The sequence below is a fragment of the Marmota monax genome, unplaced genomic scaffold (assembly GCF_021218885.2).
Source record: "Marmota monax isolate L192 unplaced genomic scaffold, Marmota_monax_Labrador192_F-V1.1 WCK01_AAM20220418_F8-fsc00097, whole genome shotgun sequence".
In the NCBI taxonomy this organism is placed as follows: Eukaryota; Metazoa; Chordata; class Mammalia; order Rodentia; family Sciuridae; genus Marmota; species Marmota monax.
The window spans coordinates 3,514,435-3,538,743 of NW_026694162.1; the positions used below are offsets into that span (position 1 = coordinate 3,514,435).

The 24,309-nt window shown below is 38.3% G+C and overlaps 1 protein-coding gene across 2 annotated transcripts in view; it reads left to right on the top strand.

Annotated features, from left to right (window-relative positions):
- LOC124107686 (E3 ubiquitin-protein ligase TRIM36) overlaps nucleotides 1–9,568 on the top strand; it is a 36,290-nt gene extending 26,722 nt beyond the window's left edge. For both annotated transcript variants that reach the window (XM_058585983.1, XM_046465868.2), the window contains 2 exons: nucleotides 6,078–6,375; nucleotides 7,527–9,568. In XM_058585983.1, the coding sequence (XP_058441966.1) occupies nucleotides 6,078–6,375; nucleotides 7,527–7,878 (650 nt within the window). In that variant the 3' untranslated portion in view covers nucleotides 7,879–9,568. The remainder of the gene's footprint in view (nucleotides 1–6,077; nucleotides 6,376–7,526) is intronic.
- Nucleotides 9,569–24,309: the final 14,741 nt, after the last annotated feature.

Consider the following 24,309-nt stretch of genomic DNA (forward strand, 5'->3'; position numbering starts at 1 on the left):
GCAACTATCACACCTCATATCATCCCAAACTGAAAGTCTGTACTCACTGAATGATAACACCCTGTTGCCCCTCCTCCTGGAGTTGGTAATCTCTTACTGTCCATCTATGAATTTGCCTGTTTTCAGTACATCATATAAGTGGAACTGCGCAATATTTGTCCGTTCACATCTGGGTTATTTCGGGTTTCATTCATGTTATTGCAGGTATCAGAATTTCCTTCCTTTTTAAGGCTTGATAATATTCTGTAGTATATGTCCACCACATTTTTCCCCATTCATTGTTTGATGGACATTTGTGTTGTTTCTACATTGGTTATCATCCAGTATTATGCTTAATAGATTTAAGTTGATAAGAGATTATGAGAGTTATATTTTCACCATTCCGTAGGTCAGAAAATTAAATTTTAGGTCAAATGTAGCTAAATGTTTGAGCAGGGTTGCAAACCTAGGTCTCTCTGAACCCAAAGTTTTTTCTTTCTTCTTTTTTTTTTAATAGAAACTACATTTCTTATGTTTGCCATAGTGATTCAGTAAGGAAAAGGCCTTATTAAAATAGCAAAAAATTTCCAAATTTTAAAATTTGGAATAGGTATTTAAGAAAATGAGTAGATTTTTAAAAATTAGAGCTTTATAGCTATTACATAGTAGTTGCGATCATCCTGACAAACTCATACATGCATGGATATCAGTTTCAGTTCACAATCCTCCCCCTTCTCTCTCCCGCTTTTCCTTCCCATCCTCCCTCCCCTCTCCCATTCTTGTTCCTCTTTCTAGTAGATTCCTTTTGTTCATCTATTAATTTACATTTGATCGGTTCTTTATGTTATCCTATCCTTCTCTTCCCCCTTCCCTTTATTTTACTGCAACTTTCACATATGAGAGAAACATTAAACCTTTGAGTTTCTGACGTTGGCTAATTTCACTTATCCATCCATTTATCAACACATGTCATAATTTCATTCTTTTTTTTATACCCAAGTAGACTCCATTGTATTATATGTACCAATTTCTTAATCCATTCATCTATTGACTGGGTTGATTCCATAACTTGGCTATTGTGAATTGTGCTGCTATAAACATTGGGTTGGCTGTATTGTAGTTAGCCAATTTTCGATCTTTGGGGAAAATACCAAGGAGTGGGATAGCTGGGTCATGTGGTGATTCCATCTCCAGTTTTTTGAGGAATCTCCATACTGCTTTCCAGAGGGTGGTACTTAGTCTGCAGTCCCACAGACAATGTACAAGTGTGCCTTGCCAGCATTTATTATTTTTGTATTCTTGATCATTGTCATTCTGACTGGACTGAGATGAAATCTTAGTGTAGTTTTGATTTGCATTTCCCTGATTGCTAGAAATTGTTGAACATTTTTCCATATAGTTGTTGGCTATTTGTACTTATTCTTTTGAGAAGTTTCTGTTTAGTTGTTTTGCCCATTTGTTGATTGGGTTATTTTTAATTTTTTCATTTTTTTTGGTGTTAAAATTTTTTGAGTTCTTTAATAGTCTGGATATTACTCTCCAGTTGAAGGAGCAGCTGGCGAAGGAGCTCTCCTCATGCTCTTAATCATTTCCTTTGCTGTGCAGAAGATTTTTCGTTTGACATCCTACTTAATCGAATTATTGGTTTTATTTCTTGTGCTTTAGGGATCTTGTTAAGGAAGTTGGTGCCAACACCTATATGATGGAGTGTTGATCTACGTTTTCTTGCAGCAGTTGTAAAGTTTTTTGTGTAATTTGATCCATTCCAATTTGAGTTTTGTACAGGGTGAGAGAGATGGGTCTAGTTTCATTTTTCTATACATAGATATACAGTTTTCCCAGCATCATTTGTTAAAAGGCTGTCTTTTCTCCAAGATATATTTTTGGCATCTTTGTCAAATATCAGATAGCTGTAGGTTTGTGATTTGTCTTTGTGTCTTTATTCTGTTCCACTGGTCTTTGTGTCTATTTTGATGACAATACCATACTGTTTTTGTTACTACAGCTCTGTAGAACAATTTCAGATCAGGTATTGTGATATCTCCTCCTTCACTTTTCTTGCTTAGTTTTGCTTTGGCTATTCTAGATTTCTTATTCTTCCAAATGAATTTAAGAATTGTTTTTCTTTTCTAATTCTTTGAAGAATGTCATTGGTATTTTGATGGGGATTGCATTGAATCTGTATATTGCTTTTGGTAGTATGGCCATTTTGACAATGTTGATTCTGCCTTTTAAGAACATGGATGTCTTTCCATCTTCTAAGGTCTTCTTCTATTTCTTTCTTCAGTGGTCTATTTTTTTTTTTTTTTTTTTTTAGGTTATTGTGAATAGGGTCGTTTTTTCTGATTTCTTCTTGGCCCAATTACTGTTGGTTTAAGTATGTTGATTTTGTATCCTGCTACTTTGCTAAATTCATTTATGAGCTCTAGAAGTCTTTTGGTGGGTTTTTGTTGTTGTTGTTGTTGTTGTTGTTTTTCTAGATATAGGATCATATTGTTGGCAGCAGAGATAGATTGACTTTTTTTCCAGTTTGTATCCCTTTGATTTCCTTTTCTTGCCAGATGGCTCTGGCTGTTTCAAGGACTATATTGAATAGGAGTGGTGAGAGTGGAAAGCTTTGTCTTGTTCCTGAATTTAGAGGAATTGTTTTAGCTTTTCTCCACTTAGTATGATGTTGGCTTTGAATTCGTCATAAATGGCCTCTATGATATAAAAGTAAGTGCTTGTGAATTCTTATTCTTATCGTGAAAAGTTTTTATTTCCCCCTAGAATTTGAAACTGAGTTTTTCTGGCTATGGTAACTTTGACTGGCAGTTGTTTCTTTTAGGGCTTGAAATGTCTCATTCCATCCCCTTCTTGATTTTGGTGTCTGAATCAAAAAATCAGAAGTGAGAGCCTTATTGGTTTTTCATTTGACTTGGTCTGTTTGGGGTCTTTGAGCCTCCTGTATGTGGATGACTATGTCATTTCTTATATGGGAAAAGTTTTCTATAACTATCTTTTGAATGTTTGAAATTGCATAATGCCTTTGGTTTGTATCTTCATGTTTCCTTCTGTCCCAGTGATTCTCAGGTTTAGTTTTTTTGGTGTTCTTTCAGAGTTCTTATATATTTCTGGTCATGTTCTATATTTTTCCCTTTATTGCATTCCTGGGTACTCGAGATCATATAACCTGTCTTAAAGGCTTGCAGTTCTGTCTTCAATGGCTGAGGTTCTATTTTCTACACAGTCTAATCTGTTAGTGGTGCCTTCAGTTGAGTTTTTAATTTGACTTGTCTTTCTAGGAATTCTGCTGCGTTTCTTTTCATTGTTTCTATTCCTTTATTAAAATGTTTTTTTATAACCTGTAATTGCTCTCTTAATTCCTTCCCTAGATCGTCTAGTTCATTGAACACTTTAATAATTTGTTTTTCATGATCTTTCTGTGAACTTTAGTTCACCTCACTATCAGTGGTATCCTTTGTTGGGAAATTGTGGATTTCGGGGGAATTTTTGCCTATTTTCTCATGTTTTCCGAGGTCTTGGACTTGCACATCAGTTGAGGTGGATTCCCCTACCTGTTCTCTTGTATGTTTGTCCTTTTGTGTGTAATTATCTCATTTGATCTGGGACTTCTGTTTTTGATTTATGAGTAGATCCCAAGGTTTGGGACCTGAGGTTCCTCTCTGACTGTTCCTCTGAGTCCCTGTTGGTGGTTTGGGGCTTTTATCATCTTACTTCTTTAAATTGGAGTAATGTCAGAGAATGTTTAGTTCAGCATCAGAGAGTCTAACCTGTGAACCCTTACTGTCCCTGTAGGTTCCCAGCACCTTGCAGAATTGGATGAAATAAATAATAGTAACAACTATTGCAAACAGTACAGAGTATGAAAGTGAAATACTCAGGGCCTACTATGGGTTTAATAACTTTGAACGGGCAGTTGTTTTCTTTTAATGTTGAAATTATTCATTTAATGACCACCAATAAACAGGAATAATGGGTTCAGGAATTGTGAACAATAAAAACAATAACCATGAACTAGATCTGGCTTTAAAGCAGAGTCAATTATATAATTCACAGCAGTAATATAATTGTATCAGCATTTCTGGTATAAGGGCATGAGTTATAAAGCAGTTAGTCCTGAAATATGGTAAAAATAAAGCTAATTAGGGAGAAAGAATGTGACAGAAAGTTATAAAACAGTTTATAGTTTCAAAAAGTGAGTTAGAGAGATGCAGAAGAGATGTAGCAGGTGATTTTTGATATAAAGGAAAGAAAACAAATACAAGTACTGGGAGAGAGCACAATAGAATTTGGCCATTAGCAGGAGAAGAGAGAAAGAGAAACAAGAGAAATAAGCAAATGAAAATAATCCAAAACCAAAAACCCTGAACCTTCAAAAGACAATGCTGGGAAAAAATAATTACATTAAGAAATACTAAAAATGAGAGAAAAATAAACTAGTAAGAGTATGTATATATGTCTCTGAACCTATCAGTACAACAGGAATTTATATGCGCACATGCACACACAGAAAGAATAAAAATAAATTTTAAAAAATCAAAATTTAAAGAAAAATTAAGAAAGAACAAAGGAACCTGCTACTGAAGTGGTCAAAATAGTTGACCATATTGGATGGTCACTGTCTATGCCCAACAGTCTTTCTTTCCAATTCTTGGGTTGTACTGATAAAGCAAGGGGTAGAGGTTATTAACCCCTTCTTGTTTTTGGGTTGCTCTCGAGTTGCCAGTTGGAGTGTCCTAAGATTGAAACTGTTTGATATGATTCAACTTTCCTTCTCACCAGAATAAGATGGGAGGGGTTGGGAAGTACTTTCAGTGGGAGTTTTGTTCATTTGAACCAGTTTTTGTGCACTGCCAGTATAGTGTTCTGCATCATTCTGTGAGGGGGAGCTCCAGTTTGTGATACTGACATCTGAACAGGTCTCAATTGCTTTATTGGGTGGTGCCTTCCTTGCAAAGACTAGAATGACCTCTGCCCCTAGGACTAGACAGTAACCAGTTTCTTATATAGGTCTGGTTTTCAGGACCCTCCCAAGAAATCCATTTGTGGGGCAGGGGGGCTGATCCTCCACTCACTGCTGCCCAGGTTCAAGCCTTTCTGGAATTAGTCCCTGAGCGTATTCACCCCACATGCTCATATTCCCAGTTTGCTTTAGTTGGTCATGTGAGCTGCTTCACATGGAGGCGGTATGGCAAGGAGAAGCGGGTCTGTCTCCTTCCCCTTTGCCCTTATGACTTTAATCCCCCGCCCATTATGTCCCATCAGGCCCAGTCTAGGTCAGTCAATAGACACCCACTGGGATCTTGTGGCTGTTTGTTGTTGTTGTTGTTGTTTCTCCTGATCCTCCTGCCCTGTAGTCATCATTGTGGCAACATCACCCCAAGATGACTCCTGCTTCTTGAGTGGCCAGTTGAGATACGGAGTATGCTTTTCAAGCACTAGTGTGCAGTGCAGTTTCTGGATCAGCTAAGAGTAGGCAGCATTTTTAATCTCAGACCTTTCCGTACCTAAACTGTGTCATGTCCCTATTTCCCCAACTCAATTGGGGCTAATCCACACTGGCAATGCCCATGTGGCAGTCAGGCGTGCTCTTTGTTCTTCATTTATTGTACCCATACTTCTGAGTCTGTAAGCCACTTTGTCCAATATTGAATTTTAGTGAAATCCCTCTTTCAACCACCTCTCTGCACACCTGCTTGCTTTGCACTACTCTGCCATCTTCCAGGCCTCATGAGTAGATGTTTATGAAAATGCAGTGCCTCTTAAGGAATAAAAGAACAGATCCAGTAAGTGCAAATATCTATGATAGACTTGATGCCTCTTTTCCAAAGAGGTGCATTCATAATTTTCACATACATGAAAATACTTTCTCCTGCTTTTGAGATTTCTGAAGATTTTCAGATATAGAGAATGTATTGGAAATTGTTGGTAAGTTGGGGTTTTGGGGTGACATAGTTGTCTGGGTGGCATGACACTTTTCCCATTTCTTTTCAGTCATCTCTGTTTTCAAAACTTATTGAATTCAACCTTAAATCATAGAAATGCTAATAAATAGTTTGCAGGCTAGTTTTACATTAACTTTAAGCTTTCTTTAGTTTTCAGTTTCCTGTTTGATGAAAAATGTGGCTATAATAACGAACACCTCCTGCTGAACTTGAAGAGAGACCGGGTAGAGAGTAGAGCTGGATTTAATATTCTGCTGGCCGCGGAACGAATCCAAGTGGGTTATTACACAAGCTTAGACTATATCATTGGAGACATTGGAATTACAAAAGGAAAACACTTTTGGGCCTTCCGTGTGGAGCCATATTCATACTTGGTGAAAGTGGGAGTCGCTTCCAGTGATAAACTACAAGAATGGCTCCATTCTCCCCGGGATGCAGTTAGTCCAAGGTAGATCTTTTATTGATGTAGAATGTGATAATGTTTTTGAAAGTAATTATCCTTTAAGGCAAGATAAGCCTGAAAATAGACTTGGGTTTATCTCTTCTACTTGGAGTATATATTTCTTAGATTCAGGTACTTTGGTTGTGGTTGGGTGGCTGGCTTAGGAAAAGAGTTAGGTTATCTCTCATTGAATAATGAGAGCAGCAGTAAATTTTTGATGCTCCAAGTATATAATCTTGTTTTAGATGCTTTGATTATGATATCACCTCACAGTTTTAAATTTTGAAAGTCTCATACATACCTTAATACATTTTATGATAAATATTACCCACATATATAGAGAAATGCCTCTAATTGCCATACTTCATAGTTGATACAAGTTGTTCTTTGATTATGGGACCCAGTTTCTTTAAGCTTTCCCATATGTCCTTAACAAAATTGGGTCATGTTATAGACATGTTTTATAGCTAAGAATTCTGATTTCTTAAGTGATTGAATAATGGAGATTGAACAGTTTAGTTTCTTTTGGATGGGATAAAATTGTTGTTGCAGTGTGATCTCAAATATATGAGATGCTAGCTATATAGGTAAAAAAAATGGAAGGATCTCAGGAGGCTGAGGCAGGAGGTTAAGCTCCCCTGGGCTCAATCCCTGGTACATAAATAAATAAATAGATAGATAGATAGAAAAATAGATAGATAGATAGAAGAAGGGATCATATACCAACATTTTTTTCTATTTTTATTGTTTTATAATTGGGGGAAGATTTTTTGATGTAGAAAATTTAATTATGAAATAGAGTTCTCAAGGAGAATGACACATGCTTTTTTTTTCCCCTATGTTAGTTTGAAGTGCCCATTTATTCCATGGCCTGGTAATTCCTTGGATTAGGGCGTACATCTTGCCTTTGTGTTTTCTTATATATGACTGTGCCATGGATATTTAATCTTTGACCATTTGCTTCACTCCCCTCCCCCTTATTTGTTAAATAATTTTTAGTTCTCACTTGTGTGTACATATAGGTAAAATGTATGATGTTTTATGACATGGATTTGGGGGTTGATTATGCTTTTATATATTTTGTGAAAATGTTTTGAAGATACTTGAAGACTTAATGGATAAAGGTACAGATACTGTGTTTGTGTATTATGTTTTAGATATGAGCAAGACAGTGGGCATGACAGCGGAAGTGAAGATGCCTGTTTTGATTCTTCACAACCTTTTACATTAGTTACTGTAGGCATGAAGAAATTTTTTATACCCAAGTCACCTACTTCTAATGAACCTGAAAATAGAGTTCTTCCTATGCCAACAAGTATAGGGATTTTCCTGGACTATGATAAAGGCAGAGTGAGCTTCTATGATATGGATCATATGAAGTGCCTTTACGAGCGCCAGGTGGACTGTTCTCATACGATGTATCCAGCATTCGCATTAATGGGCAGTGGAGGAATTCAGCTTGAAGAACCCATCACAGCAAAGTACCTGGACTACCATGAGGACATGTAGTTGAAACATCCAGTGTGACTGGGATGGAAAATGTTAAAAAGCAATGCCTTGATGTTAGCCTTTGTAACTAATTAGACACCACCCAAGACTTGGTCACACATTTGTTTGTAGTGCCTGAATCTTCTTAAAAGACGGAAAACCTAAACAGTCTCGTGTCTTCCATGTTACTTACTGTTCTGCCTTTCACAAACGACAGAGTGAAGGCATTCTTTCCTGGCTAATACTGAATGGTTAACTTTGCAACTGAATCATATTTCTCTTTATGTATAGGGAATCTAATTTATTTATATCAGCTGGTATTGCTAATACTTACATTCCTTTTTGGGGTGGTGGGGGAGGTGTACAACACTATTATGTTTTTTGTGTTTGCTGTTTCATTTTTATATCATGGTTATGTCTTAAGATAGTTTTAAATGGTTGTGGGTAGAAATGAGTAGTAAACAGTATGTCTTACATTTGATTTTAATAACAAAGTTATATATAGATAAAAAGGCCATAAAAATGGTAACATATTTAAGTGGAAAATTATATATTTCAAAGTGTATTAATTGTATGTAGCCTGGAAAATGAGCACTGCTGTTATTTTTTTCCTTAAGACCACACAGTGTATTGATCAGGACATCTAAAAGAGTTCCTTTAGCTATAAATGCCCATTAACTGGCATGTGTAGTAAACATGGTGTCTGATAGAAAGCCATGAAATTTTTCACTCATATAATTTTTTTTCAGAAAAAAATTATCTTGAGTTTTTCCTCACTGTCTGAAAATATTTGTGTTTACATTAAATAATTACTTTTCAGAAATGTTAGTTAAGATGGACTGATATTGCCGTCATGATTCTTTTGCCCCTCCTATTGTGTCTTGTGATTTTCATTTTTTGACACAACTATACATATCAGGTTTTTCTGGTTTGTTAACGAGTTTGAAAAGTTTATGATATGTTTTTAGTAGCATTGAATTATATTGCAAAATGTGGAGTACTAATTGTTCATTTGTATGGCGTTTTCTATGGTTCATTGGTAACAAGGAACTAAACCCAAATTTAATTGTTAAGGAATACTAACTAAAATCATAATGACTGTGTATGCCCTTTTAAAATTTGCATTCTTTTAAATTGAAGAATTACATTTTCTCCCAATTAGATGTTAATTTTTGAAAGATGTTCTTTTAAATAGGTGATTTTTTATTTAAACTGCCTATTTTTTTTAAGTTAAAATGTTTAGAAACTAAGACTGTTAAATCTTTAGCACAGATCACTTATGGAATGCTATTGACATATTTTAATGAAGTAACCAAAACTCCATGGGATCTATTTTTTATTTTTATTTTTTAGTGGAAATCTCTTATTCAGGCTAGTAGCACTGCATAAGTTCCTCTCATCCCACCAAACTACATAGAAAATATAGTGGAGAATTTAATAGTCTTTGTTACTTTCCCATTATGAATAGCACTTTATCTCATAGGCTCAACTAAGAAAATATGCAGTGTTATGTGGATCACTGTGCAATGAAGCTGCTGAAGTTGTACGTGCAGTTAAGTTTGACACTCTTAAGCCTTGTGTAAGCACATATCACGTAGGCATTTTTAAATATAAAGCTTTAACAGGAATAAGAAAGCTGTTTCAAACATTGTATAGTTATATATAAATTGTTCAACAGAATTTCATTTTTAATAAAAATTTAAAAAGTCAAGTGTAATTATTCAGATTTGTACTTCAGGAATTATATGGAAAATTGAAACAAAATATTAAAACATGGATAGCTGCATGTAGTAACAGAGCTAAAGTTTTGTATGAAATTATTTTGGATGGTGGTTTATTAGCTTTAATCCTCTTGTGGGAGGTGATCATGAGAAAAGATTAACATGAAATTAATGTATATCAATTGTTTAGTTGATCAATTTCTCTAATATTTCTTTTCTGATTCATGGTAGATTAGGTTTTGCCTGGATGAGTGACCGTTTACTTCACATTTGTGCTCTTGAATTATGGGGCTCTGGTAGTTGGGTTCAGTGGTAGATCATAAGTTGTTACAAATGCTTGATTGTTTTAATATTTTTAAAAAGTAAATTCAAGGCTTACCCCTATGATACTGTATAATAACTTAATTCTCATATCACAGTTCCTTTAAAAAAAATAGTAGGAGTCTCTACAATCTCTATCTCCTTTTTGGGATTAAACATAATCTGGACCTTTTAAATCTTTAGTCAGGTACTATAATCGGTTGGGTTCTGGGAGTATGTTCCATGTGGGAATGTTATCAAACTTACTGCTGTAGAAAATTGTGAGAATTACTGTCATAGGCAAGAATACTTTAAATGAATTATGTTCTCCAATTTAAAGAAGAGTTTATCTAATATTTATGGAAACAGTCTGACAAATTGGAGTTTTTCTTGGGATTATTTTGCTTTAAAAAATAAACTCAACAGAATTTAGTTTTTTTAAAACTTAGGTTTGGAACTATTTCATTCATTTTTGTGAAACCCTTAATTCCTGCTTTCTGTAGACATTGAGCTATATGCTGGGTATAAAGAGAACAAGGCAGTTTATCTAGGTTCCTTCCTTCATGGAATTTAACTTCTAGCATGGAGAGAAGACCAAAATAAGGAAGGTGCTAGAGAATGCTTGACATGGGAGCTAACATTAGATTTGGTGATGAGGGAAGCCCTTCAAAGGAGAATGATAAAAGTTTAACACCAAATTGCTAAGAAGTGAGCCAGGACAAACTGAAGCAAAGAGCATTACCAGTAGAGTGGACAAGAACAAAAGCCTTTGGGATGGTGAATTCTTTAGCGTTCTAGCAGGTAATAGAATTCTCCCCAGATGGTTCAAATGAAAAGTTGTAGAAAGTATTGCTTAACGATATGGGCAATGAGCAGGCACTGGAAAGACTAGCCATAGCCTGTAGCCACTACTGCCTTTAAAGCCAAAAGGACAGGGGTGAAGTACTGCTACTGCTACTTAGATCTTAGTGGGAATTAGGGTCTTTTTCTTTTCCACAGTTTTGAATTGATGCCTTATAGTTGTACATAATGATGGGATTTTTGTTACATATTCATACATGTGCACAGTATAACGATATAGTTTGGCCAGTATTTGTCTCCATTAGTTTCTTCCTCCCCACTTCCCACCTCTTAGTCCCTTTTCTCTACTGATCTTTCTTTGATTTTCATGAGGTCCTTGACCACTGCCCTTCTTTACTTTTTTTCTCTCTAGCTTCTGCATATGAGAGAAAACATGACCCTTGACCTTCTGGGTTTGGCTTATTTCTCTTAATATGGTCTCAAGTTCTATCCATTTTCCTGCAAATGGCATAATTGCATTTTTCTTTTGGGCTGAATAAAATTCCTTTGTGAATATATGCCACATTGTGTATCCATTCATCCATTGATGGACACCTAGGCTGCTTCCACAGTTTGGCTACCGTGAATTGTGCCGCTATAAACATGGATATGCAGGGGCTGGGGTTATGGCTCAGTGATAGAGTGCTCGCCTCGCACGTGCAAGGCCCTGGGTTCAATCCTCAGCACCACATAAAGTTTTAAAAAAACATGGATATGCATGTATCACTGAAGTATGATACACTGTACTATGAGTGACTAATTCTTTAGAATAAATACTGAGGAGTGGTATAACTGGGTCATATGATAGTTCCATTCCTGGTTTAAAAAAGGATATTTATGATCTGAAGTGTCAGAACATATGCAAATAAAAGGAACTGACTTGAAAACTCAGAAAGCTGTGCAACTTTTCCTTTAGCCTTCTGTATTTTTTCCTTTTTAAATATTTTTTTGGTTGTAGATGACACAGTGTCTTTATTTATTGCTGAGAGCCATAGCCAAGTAGGAATGACACATGGCATTTTGGGTTGAAAGGTGACCCTGCTCAGGGATTAGGGCGGCTCCAGGTTTAGGGTGGATCCTGCTGGGAATAGGGCGGCTCCAGGATTAGGGCGGATCCTGCCGGGAATAGGCTGTATCCTGCTGCCTCAGGCGCCCGCTCCTTTGGAGTTCCCTTTGAGTTCTCGCTGGGTTCTGAGAGAATTGGTGGAGGCAGGGTTTTTCGGGAAGTGTGAGTAGAGTGTCGGTGAGAGTTCAGGAATAAAGAGTTGCTGTTTGAATCTACAAGGCTTGTGTGGTGGCTCGGTTATTTTGTGCCCAGCCAGACTACGGCATTTGGTGGCCCGTACGGGAACACCTGAAGCTTGGAGGTAAGTGAAATTGCTCGCCCCTGAAGGAGAGCGAAAGAATGGGTGACCATTTCAAAAAACAATGTGTTCTTGTTTTGATTTATTTTGTTTTTATTTCAAGTTGCCTGTTCCTAGAACTTTCTCAGGCAAACTGGGGAAAATGGTTGACTCAAGGTTTGAAGTTGTTCGCCCCCGAGGAAGAGAAATTGTTAGAGGAAGGAGGCACCCCAGTAAGACCAAGAACAGTTAGGGCATATGTTGATACAATACAAAAATATAGCCCATGGCTTTTTATTTTATTTTATTTTATTTTATTGTTGGTTGTTCAAAACATTACATAGTTCTTGATATATCATATTTCACACTTTGCTTCAAGTGGGTTATGAACTCCCATTTTTAGCCCATATACAGATTGCAGAATCACATCAAATATACATCCATTGATTTACATATTGCCATACTAGTGTCTGTTGTGTTCTGCTACCTTTCCTATCCTCTACTATCCCCCCTCCCCTCCCCTCCCCTCCCCTCTTCTCTCTCTACCCCCTCTACTGTCCTTCATTTCTCCCCCTTGTATTATTTTCCCCTTTCCCCTCATTTCCTCTTGTATGTTCTTTTGTATAACCCTGAGGATCTCCTTCCATTTCCATGCAATTTCCCTTTTCTCTCCCTTTCCCTCCCACCTCTCATCTCTGTTTAATGTTAATCTTCTTCTCATGCTATTCGTCCCTGGCTTTTTAAAGACGAGTTATTAAGTATATCAATGGGACCATCATGGTATCCTGTAGAAGGATTTTTCTTCAACAAGAAAGAGATGGCTAGTTCTGTTTACTACATTTGTCTAAGATTTTGGTTTTTACAGACATCTGATTAATTTACAAAGCTAAAGTGTTAAAATATCAACCACTAAATATAAAATCAAGTACTCTTACTTATTAAGTTACATAAGGTAATATATTTAAACATTATGTGTGTTTTCATAAATTGGTAAATGAAAAAAAAACAAAAGTTTAATATTGCTTTGTGTCTGTGTCTTTGCTGAAACAAGGTTACTAAGAGTTAAGATTCGAGAAGATGGCGGCGAGGGGAGTGCATTGCCCCCGTGTGCCGCGTCACTGTGTGGGAATATGACGAGTCAGGACGGCTAAAGGCTATCTTGTTAGGAATTTCCAGCAATAGTGGGGTTCTCCGGAACCTGGAGGAAGGATTTCCATCGCACGAGGATCGGATACGGGGACTCAAATGCGAGAGATTTGTGGCATGGAGGGTAACACTGCTTATTCAGCAAATCGCCCCGCGGCTAGAGTCTGCAGCGCACGCTGGAAAACGAGGAGGAGATAGTGGCTCAGGGATACAGCGCTGCAGTTTCTGCCAGCCGTGCAAGCACTGTAATCAGTGCTGAATTCTGGGTTCGAGACGGGGGAAGGAAGCGGTCCATTTCGGTTCTGCACACCAGTCAGACCACAGAGGAGGCCAGCGGCCACCATCTTGGAGAGCTGACATCACCAACCCTGTTTTCGACTGAAGGAAGCTCATTCAGCCATAGAACAGGTAATTTCAGGCTGCCATTCGCCTGCAGCTTGCAGACAGATTACTCAGGCTCAGTGCCTGAGTGCTTCTTGGAGCCTGCTCTTATCAGAGCATACACCGAGCACAGAGCGGCCGAGTTCCCACTCCCGGAACTGCCCTGGCCCAGGGCTAAGGAGCCCACGGAAACTGCTTCTTGGAGCCTGCTCTTATCAGAGCATACACCGAGCACAGAGCGGCCGAGTTCCCACTCCCGGAACTGCCCTGGCCCAGGGCTAAGGAGCCCGCGGAAACTGCTTCTTGGAGCCTGCTCTTATCAGAGCATACACCGAGCACGGAGCAGCCGAGTTCCGGCTCCTGGAACTGCTCTGGCCCAGGGCTAAGGAGCCCGCGGAATCTGCTTCTCAGTCTGGGACCTGCTGAGGGCCGGTCAGGACTCACCCGTTGCTTTGGTTACCCGGCAAAGGGAATGAAATGCTGCCATTCGCATAGGATACCAACATGGCAGAGATCTGATGTCATCAGAAAGCGGCGGAGGAGAGAACTTCATCAATACCAGCGGCGACAGAAACAGTTGATCTCCTGGTAGGGAGGGTGAGGCACAGACACCCGAGTCTCTCTCCATTTGTCATCGAGCCGGGCCGCCGCCCGCGCCCGGAGCAGGCCCAGTGGCTCGCCAGCGTGCTGATCGCGTGACCCCAATTGGAGAGGGGGTGGAGCGGAGCCGCCACCCGCGCCCGCAAGGTGGGCAAACCCGCGACCCAGTGGTACACGGGCGTGGTAGGAGGGGCAGGGCAGAGCCGCCGCCCGCGCCTGCAAGGTAAGCAGACCTGCGACAGACTGGCCGGTCAGGCCCAGCGGCCTGCCAGCGTGGTACACACGTCACCCCAACTGGAGTAGGGGCAGAGCAGAGCCTTCGCCCGCGCCCAGATCAGGCCCCGCCGGTGTGGTGGTCACGTGACCCCAATTGGAGTGGGGGCGGAGCGGAACCACCACCCGTGCCCGCAGGGTGAGCAGACCTGCGACCAACCTGCAGATCAGGCCCAGCAGTCTGCAGGTGTGGTAGGAGGGGCAGGGCAGAGCTGCCGCCCGCGCCTGCAAGGTAGGCAGACCTGCGACAGACCGGCGGATCAGGCCCAGGAGCCTGCCGGCGTGGTACACACGTCACCCCAATTGGAGTAGGGGCAGAGCAGAGTCGCCGCCCGTGCCAGGAACAGGCCCAGCGACCTGCCGGCGTGGTAGTCACGACACCCCAATTGGAGTAGGGGCAGAACAGAGCCGCCGCCCGCGCCCGGAACAGGCCCAGTCACCTGCCGGCGTGGTAATCACGACACCCGAATTGGAGTAAGGAGAGAGCAGAGCTGCCGCCCGCGCCTGCAAAGTAGACAGACCGCCGCCCGACCCTGCAAGGGAGACTTTTCAACTCTACAAGAGCAATATAAATATATAGGGGGAAAAAATTTCAAAAACACAACAGTTTCACCAAGCAGAAAGAAACGCAAGCGGTATGAAAAGACAAGGAAAGAAAGGACCACAAGCAATGCAGGTCAACTCAACTTTAGAAGAGGTAACAGCTGCAGCAGATGGAATGTCAGATAAAGAATTCAGGATATACATGCTTCAGATGATCTGGAGTATCAAGGAAGACATTAGACAGCAAAATCAGACAATGAAAGATCACTTCGACAATGAATTACACAAACAAATCCAGGAAGCAAAGGATCAACTATACAGGGAGATAGAGGTTATAAAAAACAAACAGAAATCCTAGAAATGCAGGAAGCAATAAACCAACTTAAAAACTCAATGGAGAATACTACCAGCAGAGTAGAACACTTAGAAGATAGAACATCAGACAATGAAGACAAAGTATTTCAACTTGAAAAGAACATAGACAGCTCAGCAAGACTGTTAAGAAACCATGAGCAGAACATCCAAGAAATATGGGATAACATTAAGAGACCAAACTTAAGAGTCATTGGGATACAGGAAGGTACAGAACTCCAAACCAAAGGAATGAGCAATCTATTCAATGAAATAATACGAGAAAACTTCCCAGACTTGAAGAATGAGACAGAATCCCAAATCCTAGAAGCCTACAGGACGCCGAATGTGCAAAATCATAAGAGATCCACAGCTAGACACATTATAATGAAGATGCCCAACATACAGAATAAGGAGAGAATTTTAAAAGCTACAAGAGAAAGGAAGCAGATTACATTTAGGGGTAAGCCAATCAGGATAACAGCTGATCTTTCAACACAGACTCTGAAAGCTAGAAGATCCTGGAATAACATATTTCAAACACTGAAAGAAAATGGGTTCCAACCAAGAATTGTGTATCCAGCGAAATTAAGCTTCAGGATGGAAGATGAAATTAAAACCTTCCACGATAAACAAAAGTTAAAAGAATTTGCAGCTAGAAAACCATCTCTTCAAAACATCCTCGGCAAAACATTACAGGAAGAGGAAATGGAAAATAACAATGAAAACCAACAGTGGGAGGTAGGACAGTAAAGGGGGGGGGAAATAATCAAAGAGGAAAACAAACCATGTTTAGTAACAGAAATAAACAAATATGGCTGGAAGAACAACCCATATCTCAATAATAACCCTAAATGTTAATGGCTTAAACTCACCAATTAAGAGACACAGGCTAGTAGAATGGATCACAAAACAAGACCCAAAAATATGCTGCCTACAGGAGACGCATTTGATAGGAAAAGGCATACATAGGCTGAAGGTGAAAGGTTGGGAAAAATCATATCACTCATATGGACTTTGGAAACAAGCAGGAGTGTCCATACTCATGTCAAATAAAATAGATTTCAAGCCAAAGTTAATCAAAAGGGATAAAGAGGGACACTACATACTGCTTAAGGGAATCATACACCAACAAGACATAACAATCATAAATATATATGCCCCAAACAATGGTGCAGCTATGTTCATCAAACAAACTCTTCTCAAGTTCAAGAGTCTAATAGACCACCATACAATAATCATGGGAGACTTCAACACACCTCTCTCGCCATTGGACAGATCTTCCAAACAAAAGTTGAATAAGGAAACTATAGAACTCAATAACACAATTAATAACCTAGACTTAATTGACATATATAGAATATACCACCCAACATCAAGCAGTTACAGTTTTTTCTCAGCAGCACATGGATCCTTCTCAAAAATAGATCATATATTATGTCACAGGGCAACTCTTAGACAATATAAAGGAGTAGAGATAATACCATGCATCTTATCTGATCATAATGGAATGAAACTGAAAATCAACGATAAAAGAAGGAAGGAAAAAGCATACATCACTTGGAGAATGAACAATAGGTTACTGAATGATCAATGGGTTATAGAAGACATCAAGGAGGAAATTAAAAAATTCTTAGAGATAAATGAAAACACAGACACAACATATCGGAATCTATGGGACACATTGAAAGCAGTTCTAAGAGGAAAATTCATTGCTTGGAGTTCATTCCTTAAAAAAAGAAAAAACCAACAAATAAATGATCTCATACTTCATCTCAAAATCCTAGAAAAAGAAGAGCAAAACAACAGCAAAAGAAGTAGAAGGCAAGAAATAATTAAAATCAGAGCTGAAATTAATGAAATCAAAACAAAAGAAACAATTGAAAAAATTGACAAAACTAAAAGTTGGTTCTTTGAAAAAATAAACAAAATCGACAGACCCTTAGCCATGCTAGTGAAGAGAAGAAGAGAGAGAACTCAAATTACTAGCATACGGGATGAAAAAGGCAATATCACAACAGACACTTCAGAAATAGAGAAGATAATTAGAAATTATTTTGAATCCTTATACTCCAATAAATTAGAAGATAGTGAAGGCATAGATAAATTTCTTAAGTCATATGATCTGCCCAGATTGAGTCAGGAGGATATAGACAACCTAAACAGACCAATACCAATTGAGGAAATAGAAGAAACCATCAAAAGTCTACCAACTAAGAAAAGCCCAGGACCGGATGGGTATACAGCGTTTTACAAAACCTTTAAAGAAGAACTAATACCAATACTTTTCAAGCTACTTCAGGAAATAGAAAAAGAGGGAGAACTTCCAAATTCATTCTGTGAGGCCAACATCACCCTGATACCTAAACCAGACAAAGACACTTCAAAGAAAGAAAACTACAGACCAATATCTCTAATGAACCTAGATGCAAAAATCCTCAACAAAATTCTGGCGAATCGGATACAAAAACATATCAAAAAAATTGTGCACCATGATCAAGTAGGATTCATCCCTGGGATGCAAGGCTGGTTCAATATACGGAAATCAATAAATGTTATTCACCACATTAATAGACTTAAAAATAAGAACCATATGAATCATCTCGATAGATGCGGAAAAAGCATTCGGCAAAGTACAGCATCCCTTTATGTTCAAAACTCTAGAAAAACTAGGGATAACAGGAACATACCTGAATATTGTAAAAGCAATCTATGCTAAGCCTCAGGCTAGCATCATTCTGAATGGAGAAAAATTGAAGGCATTCCCTCTAAAATCTGGAACAAGACAGGGATGCCCTCTCTCTCCACTTCTGTTCAACATAGTTCTCGAAGCACTGGCCAGAGCAATTAGACGAAAGAATTTAAAGGCATAAAAATAGGAAAAGAAGAACTTAAATTATCACTATTTGCAGGTGACATGATTCTATACCTAGCAGACCCAAAAGGGTCTACAAAGTAACTATTAGAGCTAATAAATGAATTCAGCAAAGTGGCAGGATATAAAATCAACACGCATAAATCAAAGGCATTCCTGTATATCAGCGACAAATCCTCTGAAATGGAAATGAGGACAACTACTCCATTCACAATATCTTCAAAAAAAATAAAATACTTGGGATCAACCTAACAAAAGAGGTGAAAGACTTATACAATGAAAACTACAGAACCCTAAAGAGAGAAATAGAAGAAGATCTTAGAAGATGGAAAAATATACCCTGTTCATGGATAGGCAGAACTAACATCATCAAAATGGCGATATTACCAAAAGTTCTCTATAGGTTTAATGCAATGCCAATCAAAATCCCAACGGCATTTCTTGTAGAAACAGAGAAAGCAATCATGAAATTCATATGGAAAAATAAAAGACCAGAATAGCAAAAACAATGCTAAGCAGGAAGTGTGAATCAGGCGGTATAGCGATACCAGACTTCAAACTATACTACAGAGCAATAGTAACAAAAACAGCATGGTACTGGTACCAAAACAGGCGGGTGGGCCAATGGTACAGAATAGAGGACACAGAAACCAATCCACAAAACTACAACTATCTTATATTTGATAAAGGGGCTAAAAGCATGCAATGGAGGAAGGATAGCATCTTCAACAAATGGTGCTGGGAAAACTGGAAATCCATATGCAACAAAATGAAACTGAATCCCTTTCTCTCGCCATACACAAAAGTTAATTCAAAATGGATCAAGGAGCTTGATATCAAATCAGAGACACGCCGTCTGATAGAAGAAAAAGTTGGCTACGATCTACATTCGGTGGGGTCGGGCTCCAAATTCCTCAATAGGACACCCATAGCACAAAGATTAATAACTAGAATCAACAAATTGGACTTAAACTAAAAAGTTTTTTCTCAGCAAAAGAAACAATAAGAGAGGTAAATAGGGAGCCTACACCCTGGGAACAAATCTTTACTCCTCACACTTCAGATAGAGCCCTAATATCCAGAGTATACAAAGAACTCAAAAAATTAGACAATAAGAAAACAAACAACCCAATCAACAAATGGGCCAAGAACCTGAACAGACACTTCTCAGAGGAGGACATACAGTCAATCAACAAGTACATGAAAAAATGCTCACCATCTCTAGCTGTCAGAGAAATGCAAATCAAAACCACCCTAAGATACCATCTCACTCCAGTAAGATTGGCAGCCATTATGAAGTCAAACAACAACAAGTGCTGGCGAGGATGTGGGGAAAAGGGTATACTTGTACATTGCTGGTGGGACTGCAAATTGGTGCAGCCAATTTGGAAAGCAGTATGGAGATTTCTTGGAAAGCTGGGAATGGAGCCACCATTTGACCCAGCTATTCCCCTTCTTGGTCTATTCCCTAAAGACCTAAAAAGAGCATGCTACAAGGACACTGCTACATCGATGTTCATAGCAGCACAATTCACAATAGCTAGACTGTGGAACCAACCTAGATGCCCTTCAATAGACGAATGGATTAAAAAAATGTGGCATTTATACACAATGGAGTATTACTCTGCATTAAAAAATGACAAAATCATAGAATTTGCAGGGAAATGGATGGCATTAGAGCAGATTATGCTAAGTGAAGCTAGCCAATCCCTAAAAACAAATGCCAAATGTCTTCTTTGATATAAGGAGAGTAACTAAGAACAGAGTAGGGACGAAGAGCAGGAGAAGAAGATTAACATTAAACAGGGATGAGAGGTGGGAGGGAAAGGGAGAGAGAAGGGAAATTGCATGGAAATGGAAGGAGACCCTCAGGGTTATACAAAATTACATACAAGAGGAAGTGAGGGGAAAGGGAAAAATAATACAAGGGGGAGAAATGAATGACAGTAGAGTGGGTAGAGAGAGAAGAGGGGAGGGGAGGGGAGGGGAGGGGGGATAGTAGAGGATAGGAAAGGCAGCAGAATACAACAGACACTAGTATGGCAATATGTAAATCAATGGATGTGTAACTGATGTAATTCTGCAATCTGTATATGGGGTAAAAATGGGAGTTCATAACCCACTTGAATCAAAGTGTGAAATATGATATATCAAGAAATTTGTAATGTTTTGAACAACCAACAATAAAAAATTAAAAAAAAGTTAAGATTCTATCAGGTGTAATTTATATACAAAGAGTATAAGAAGTTTCAGTTGGGTTTCAATTACAGTATTATAGTACCATAAAAAACATGAAAGTATTTCATCTTTTTAAAGTGGAGTAATTTGTCTAAATTCAAAAATTTTATAAGGGTTGTTTCAGAATGTGAATTCATAAAAAGGGTTAACAGCTAAAAAAGAGATATAAAAAGATTCAAGATGTGGAAATATGTTTTAGTATGAAAGCTGAAGAAAAAAGAAATGTTTTTAGATGAGATAATCTAAGTGTGATAAAGTAAAAAGTTGTAAAATGTCTAAGTAAGTTGCAAAAGGCTTTAAAAGGTTAAATTGAAGGTGGTTAAGATGCCTTCATGACGGAGGAAAGATTGCTTCATTCGAAGCCTAGTTAATCTTAAAAGCATTACTTAAAAAAAACATGAAAATGGGAAGATAATAGGATAAAAGCAATTTGGAGAAAGAATATTAAAAATTTAAAGTGAAAAACTTTGAAGACAGAAGTACAGGAAGGTGAAAAAAAAGATAGAAAAGATGTAGGAAGATAGAAAAGATGTAGGAAGACAAATTTTAAACCCACAAAAAAGGAAACAAAAGAAAACTAGGAGAAAAAAAAAACAACTATGGGTGAATGTACAAACCTTAGGGGGAAAAAAAAACTAGAAGATAGAAATAAGATAGAAAATGGTTAAAAATGTCAAGTAAAGGTATTTCAGATAGAAAATGCAAAAAGCTAAGACAACTATTAGATACAGACATTCAAGATAAAAAAAAGGTAGAAGAAGTTTAAAGTCAAATATTGGATAAAATAGAAGAACAAGGAGATTATTAGTAATTTTTTTCAAAAAGCCCATCAACTTTAATTTCTGGTGGTGCAGAAATTAGAAGTCTCAGATGAGGGTGTTAAAATTTATAGACAAGAGCCAATTAAAAAAAAAAACTAGAAGGAAATTGGTTTAAAACCACATCAAAAAATTAAAAGGACTAAATTCTAAAAACTAAGGCAAAATGCTTTTGGAATACTTAAATTTAAAAGGATCTTTAAATTTCCAAAGGATGCATATAGGATATTTTGTAACATCATCCCTAAAAAAAAACCAGTTAATGTTTTACTTAACAGGAATCCCATACAATCCACAGGGATAAGGCATAGTTTAAAAAGCTCATCAAACTATTAAAATGTACTTATTAAAGCAAAAAGAGGGAATTGGAAAGGGGTATATATCCCCCAAAGATAAACTTAAAATAATGCTTTTTACTCTAAACTTTTAAAATTTGGATTCATCAGGGCTTAGTGCCTCGGAAAGGCATGTGTCCAAAAAACGTACATAAGCCTAAGGTACTTTGGAAGGATATTCTAACAGGACAATGGAAAGGTCCTGACCCAGTGATTGTCTGGAGTTGGGGTTCTGTTTGTGTGTTTCCACAGGGAGAACAGCAGCCAATTTGGATTCCAGAGAGACTAAGCAAAGCAATTTCTACAGACCAAAATGAAGATGATATGACTCAAATCCATAACAGCTGATATCCAGAACTCCAGCTTGGCTATTCTTACATCTGCGCCAGTGATTAACCAGGATGCTTTTTTCAATATCTATTTTTTTATTGCCTTTTCCCACATCATAAAGTTCTATTTTATTTTTTGAGCTCATACAGACCTAGGTTAATGTTTTTCTGATCAGTTTCATAGTGATTAACCAGCATGCTTTTTTCAATATCTATTTTATTATTGCCTTTTCCCACATCATAAAGTTCTATTTTATTTTTTGAGCTCATACAGACATATGTTAATGTTTTTCTGATCAGTTTTACTGTGGAGTTTTTAAAAATTGCAATGGAGATTTTTTGACTCTGGAGTTTTTAAACATTGCAATGGAGATTTCACCTAGATAAAGCTACAAGGCCTTTACTATTGTCTTATGTGTTGTATGTTTGTGTGCACACTTGTGTTTTGTGTTGTATGTCTGTGTGTGCGTGTGTCCATATACCATATATGAGGAGCGCTCATGAAAAAATGGATCCGAATTTTTTATTATTCACGTGATTTAAATGGTTTAATTTTAATTGGGTAAACAGCTGTTGAGGATTGTTTTAATATGTGTACAAATAAAGAGGTTGACAAATCTGTTTGTTTACTTTCACCTTTCCTTTTCATTATATTTAATAATTCTGTTCAGGATAATGTAAATTGTTCAGAAAATTGTTTTCTTAGTACCTGTTGGAATGTTACATATTTTTTTTAGCATCATTGCCAGAATTCCTATCTTCATCCCAGTGCCGGTGAAGACAAAGATAAAACCAAACTACAGCTTCTTCGATAGTTATCACAACAAACTGTATAAACTGATGCATCAATGAATAATAACTCAACAAGTAATGCTCAATCAAGGAGTTGATTTACTTTGGGAGGAAATGGACATATTGATAGACTCTATCGCTTTGAACTGCAGAACTTGCCTGGACTATGTATCACTTGTATACATTGTGAACTATCGTTTGGTGCAGCGAATTGTGGTAGTGCTGGCGTATCTTTGCTGATGGTGTCACCGGTGATACAATTTTTCCTAAGGAGCCCTCAATTGGCTTGGTATTGTGGCATTTCTGTATCCTCCTCCCTTCTGCTAGTGATGGTCTAAAATTTGGGGGCCAACAGAGGTGAGGCAAAGAACCTCACCCCCCCACTGGCACCAAGGCCAAATTTGGGGGCCAACAGGGGTGAGGCAAAGAACCTCACCCCCCCACTGGTGCATAGGCCTATCCACAAGTATGGCTGTATGCTGGACCGGTAGTCAGTGACGGGTATGATCCAATTGCAGTGGTACCAACCTAAGACAGGAGGCTGATGCCTAGAGGTCAGCTCATCCGATGATGGGTAAGGACCATATGTAGTATTGGACAGCCTAACAGGCACAGTCCCTAAGCCACATTGCTTGTTGTTTAATTAATCAGAAGGGGGGAGATGCTGAGAGCCATAGCCAAGTAGGAATGACGCATGGCATTTTGGGTTGAAAGGTGACCCTGCTCAGGGATTAGGGTGGCTCCAGGTTTAGGGTGGATCCTGCTGCCTCAGGCACCTGCTCCTTTGGAGTTCCTGTTGAGTTCTCACGGGGTTCTGAGAGAATTGGTGCGCGGAGCCAGGTGGAGGCAGGGTGTTTTCGGGAAGTGTGAGTAGAGTGTCGGTGAGAGTTCGGGAATAAAGAGTTGCTGTTTGAATCTACAAGGCTTTGTGGTGGCTCTGTTATTTTGTGCCCAGCCAGACTGCGACAATTTATTTTTAGGTAGTGCTGAGGGTTGAACCCAGTGCCTCACACATGCGAGGCAGGCGTTCTTCAGTGAGCTACAGCTCCAGCCCTCTGTTATTTTTCAGTTAACTGTTTCATGTGGATATCATCTGTGAGATGAATGATGGGTGCTTTTTGAGTTTGCCATCCTTTGTCTTCTATTTGGAATAGAAAAGAATAAGAGCTATGTGAAGAAAAAAGCATACTTAAAGTTTTGGCTAGACTTAACTACAATATAGAAGATTATAGAATATTGTCAAAATATATTGAAATGTGCCATACACGAATTGTAGCTGGTGCTGGGGATTGATCCCAGAGTGAAGCGCTCTACTACTAAGCTACTTCCCCAGCCCTAGATTCTCTTTCTTAAAACCTAACTAAACTCAATGGTTGGTTGGTTTTCTACAGGCCACTGCATGCTTTTGAAAGACTTTAACACAGTCCTTGGTATGTATATTGGCATGTGGTTCAAATTTGTCAAGAGTCTATACTGATTGGCCAGATATATCACATAAAGATCTGCTTTCTTTTTTTTTAATTGATTTTATTTTTTAAATACATGATAGGGGAACATATTACAATTC